Source organism: Pinus tabuliformis, chromosome 1_1 (assembly GCF_031772625.1).
Source record: "Pinus tabuliformis cultivar Carrire ecotype Pingquan chromosome 1_1, CPIR1, whole genome shotgun sequence".
In the NCBI taxonomy this organism is placed as follows: Eukaryota; Viridiplantae; Streptophyta; class Pinopsida; order Pinales; family Pinaceae; genus Pinus; species Pinus tabuliformis.
The window spans coordinates 428,653,554-428,658,160 of record NC_142297.1 but is presented as its reverse complement, the minus strand read 5'-3'; the positions used below and the strand labels follow the sequence as shown (position 1 = coordinate 428,658,160).

General features: G+C 41.8%; 1 protein-coding gene across 1 annotated transcript; it reads left to right on the top strand.

Moving 5' to 3' along the window:
* The first annotated feature begins 2,467 nt into the window (after positions 1-2,467).
* On the top strand, positions 2,468-3,883 carry LOC149213539 (scopoletin glucosyltransferase-like). The gene has a single exon (XM_089389061.1). It carries the CDS (start codon positions 2,468-2,470, stop codon positions 3,881-3,883), a length of 1,416 nt encoding a protein of 471 aa, XP_089245187.1.
* Positions 3,884-4,607: the final 724 nt, after the last annotated feature.

Sequence of the window (4,607 nt, the reverse complement as noted above, 5' to 3'; positions counted from 1 at the left end):
ATGTGTCATGCGAAATACAAGCAACCTATAGATTTGGAGGTCGAAGGGATACAAACACAATCTACATATATATGCATTGATTCCTTGTTACTTCGACTGCTGCATAAGAGTTTGGTGGGTTGTATAAAGGCAATGATTGTTTTTATAATTAAAAGTAATCTTTTGTGGAGGAAAGTTTAGTCGGTTGTATTTTCAGAACATAGTGTTGGTCATAAGTAAACTCTTATTTTTATGTAATGGATTGTAATTGGTGCTTGTTGGTTGCACACTGATCATTTGCTGCACATTTATAAAGGATATTGCTGTGTACTATGAGTGGGTATTACTTTTCTACATTGAGTAGTAGTTGTGATCAATTTTTAAGGTGTAATTCTGACATTAAAAAATGGACAGAACCAATGAAGCATTAGAGTTCCTCAAAACTTTGATATTGCCTACTACTCATGATACATTAAAAGTTAGCAAAGATTCTCTCACAGACATTCAGGTCTATCTACAAAATCCATAAGAGAAAATTGATTTTTTGTAGCTCGAATCTCAGCTACAACATGAAGAATTAAAACAGAGGTGTCATCATTCTGAACCTATTTCTTTTTGGAAGATTGAAATAGACTCCCATAAAGCAGCAGTTTTACATGCAGATGCAGAAGTTCAGTTTGCACTTCCCAAGCCCATCATCAGACCTTGGGAATAGCTTGTCCATAACAAGCACAAAACTAGTCTTGGATATGATAAGGAATTGTCCTTTCATATTCCAGACTACTCCAAACCAATCCAATTTCAAAGTTTTGGATTCATTCATGACAGTTCACGTCCAGTTGTTCCAGATTATGCCTCTCTTTCACTACAGCCACAACAAATTCTGAAATGCCAACACTGTGATCGAGTTGGTCATATGAAAGATTACTGTTTTGATCTTCATCCATGTAAGCACTGTCATAAACCAATCATTCTTCAAACAAATGCTTCAAAAACAAACCTCCTGCAAGAACAAAGATTCATCTTGGATGGATCGCTTCTTGGCAATGGGCATCAAGAGCCAAGAAGATATTCCAGTCACATGTCAGAACTTGTTCTAGAGTATTGAACAATCTTGCAGCTGATTTTTCTCTATCATCTCAACTTGTATCTGACAGGGGGGGAAATGATGGTCATCTACAAGCTTCAAAATTACATCAAGCGAGCCTAAGCCATAACCTGCCATACCAGATTCAGAGTTGTAGCCAGAGACAAAGATGCCCCTGAGCATGCATTCAGTTCGTAATTTGGGACATTTCCTCTAGCAGAAGACTTCAGCTTCTTGCCAGTTTTGGAAGAGTTCCAGAAATAGAATTGGGGACACTTCCTCCAGCAGAAGGCTTCAACTTCATGCCAGTTTCGAAAGAGTTCGAGGAATTGCATTAAGCATTCCAGAGTTGTTGGTCATCCTTAAACCATCACAGGTTGAGACTTCCATTTTCAGGTTTAAGTTCTCCCTTTTATGCGAGGTGAGACCTCCCTTTCATGGTTGAAGGTTTCCCTCTTCGAAACATCAGGAACACTTCCTCTAGCAGAAGACTTGAGCTTCATGCCAGAATTGGAAGATTTCTAGGAATTTCACTAAGAATTCTAGTGTTGGTGGTCATCCTTAAACCATCGCTCTTTATACCAACATTTCAGAGAGCACATTCAGCCTAGTGCTGCCATGCATTTTTGCACATTTTGTATTACAACTCTCTTCATGGACTCATATATAACCCTTCGGATTAAGGGGGAGAATGTTGGACTCCTAATTCTCTATGGGTTAGTGTGGAAGCCGAAAAGACTAAGGAAGTCCAAGGGACCTTGGGATGTGGAACCCAACGGTCACACAATGTACTATAAATGTATATGTTTTGTTAATAAAAATGTGCTCTCGTGTTTTATCTTTCGTATTTGTCTTTGCCATGTGTGTATTTAACATTTGTAAACATGAGGACCGTAGTTAGACTTTATTGATTGAGATGGAGACAAGTAATCATTAAAGGGGGACTTGGAAATTTAATTTCTAAATGTCTTTGGTGTGCTCATCAAATTCTAGAATAAGTATATTCCTATAAGTTAAGAGTTTGTTGAAGTCTAGTTAATTGAGAGATTCTCTCCAACTAATTAATTCCCTATGTAATTGAAATATTACAAATCTATAAATATGATAAATTAATTATATATGTATACTATATATATTCCCTTGCCCATGAATACATATACCTAGCCAATGAATACATATACAACGGTCTATGAATAATATGTTTGGAAAGTGTATTTATTTCTTCACATAACGACAGCAAGTATCAAAATATTTATTTATTTTCCCAACTACCATTCATGCTCTTTGGTGATTAGCTCCACTGAGTTATTTTCGAACTACCATTCAAGCTCTTTACGGGATTTTGTTTACATATATATATATAAATATAACACGCAACGCATACAAAGTCCATCAAAGGCCATGGAAGGGCGAAAAAGATTATACGCGGTAGCGTTGCCCTTCTTAGCCCACAGTCACTTCAATGCCTTTCTGCACCTCTCCAGAATGCTGGCGACCAGAGGCGTAACAGTGATCTACGTTAACCTCTCTTCAAACCTTCAAATACTCCGACCCCGAGTGCAAGGGTGGGAAGATCTGCCACTCTATTTCCAGGATGTATCGGTTCCGGACTCTCCTCTGCCGACGGGCTGCCAGAATGTCAGCAACATCTCGCGCGACATGCTGCCCCTGATATTCGATCTCATACAGAAAATGCAGAAGCCCTTGGAGGCTCTCATGGCAGAGCTGACCGGCCACGAATACTACAAATTACGGGGTCTTCCGCCTCCCGAACGCTTGGTTCTCATTTATGACATGTATATGGGCTGTTCCGCGGCCGCGGCAGCCAAGTTCGGCATCCGGTCGTTCATGTTCTCCTCTTGCAATGCGCTGTTGTGGCTGTGCATGCAAGCAGAATGTTGGAACAAGGGGGAGCCTCTGCTGGAGGTCGCCGACGCCCTCAGCAGGTTGCAGGCGACGCCCGAGTTTGTGAAAACCCAGATCCGCCAGCACATGGAGTCGATGTCGCGGCTGGCGGACGGGATTCTCATTAACACCTTTATGGAGCTGGAGCCGAAATTCGTCCGACATCTAAAGAGCTTCGACGCCCGAGGCAGAGATCGATACACCAAGCCGTTCTGGGCGGTCGGGCCGGCAATTGATCTGGCCGCGAAGGACAAAATTCGGAGTCCCCGGGATGTCGAGATTATGAAGTGGATGGATCGGCAAACACCAGGATCCGTCGTGTACGTCTCGTTCGGATCGGAGTCGTATATTTCTCCGGCGCAGGTGAGAGAGCTGGCACTGGGTCTGGAGGCGAGCGGGCAGCCTTTCCTTTGGGTGTTGCGACCGCCGGACTCAAAGCTCGGTGAAGACCGCTTGTCAACGGCGGGAGAATGGAAGGCGGAGGTGCTTCCCGATGGCTACGAGCAGCGACTGGGGCCACGGTGCCTCCTGGAGTGCCAGTGGGCACCGCAGACGGCAATCTTGGCACACGAAGCGACGGGGGCTTTTATTACGCACTGTGGATGGAGTTCCACTCTCGAGAGCGTGGCGGCGGGGGTTCCCATGATCGCGCTCCCGTTACAGTCGGACCAGCCGGTGAACGCTTTGCTTCTAGTGGAGGAGGCCAAAGTGGCGGTGGAGATTAAGATGAGTGACGGCGTTGGGAAAAGAGAGGAGGTGGAGAGAGCTGTGCGAAGAATAATGGCGACGGACGAGGCGGCGTTGGAGATGAAGAGGAGGGTCAAGGCGTTGAGCATAGCGGCCGTTGCAGCCATCTGTAACGAGGGAGCAGCACGGAAGAATCTGGATGCGTTTATACAGCAATTGTCTTAATTTTTCTATATGCTACTTGAACTTTTCCTTCGGTTGTGAGTGTGTGTGGTGAAATCTGAATTCTGGGAGTGGATTTTACTTCCCAGTGGAAGGATTTCAATGTGATCATGTTGCAATTTTTTTTATTTTTTTTAATATTTCAGAATTGCTTTAACACTGGTTTATTGTATTTTTCTAGTTAATTTTGTTCTCAATTTAAATAGCATAAATTTTTTAAATATTAAATTTAACGATTGAAATTTGAAATCCAATCAAAAAGTTAAAAATTACATCACAAGATTTGGTTTAAAAAAAATAAAATAAAAACCAAGGAACTCTTCTGCATCGAATGAGCCCATGCATTTAGCTTTTCCTTCTTCGTGATGCTGAGGCTGTTGCATCACATGATGAATGAATTCATATATACTTCGTGACGCTAACAAAGATCACTGGGACGCCCTTCGGCTCTCCAAACATTTCTAAAAGTTTAAAGAATTCATTGAAGTGATCGTGCGCACGGTTATAAAGTAGATTCCAAGTGCTTATAATCAATCTCTCCCTAGTAAAAAGAAATGCCCACATCAATAATTAATGATCTCATTAACATGAATATCTTATCAAACAAAGCACGAAAACCTTATAAAATATTTTTATGTGAAATTTTCAACTGCATTCCGAATAAAAACGCTATGATCACAAATAATTTAATTTTTATGTATTATAATTTACTCGATATACTTTTAAA

What these genes read in the sequence shown, in the direction of transcription:
- LOC149213539 (XM_089389061.1), top strand. Translation starts at nt 2,468, where the DNA reads ATGGAAGGGCGAAAAAGATTATACGCGGTAGCGTTGCCCTTCTTAGCC.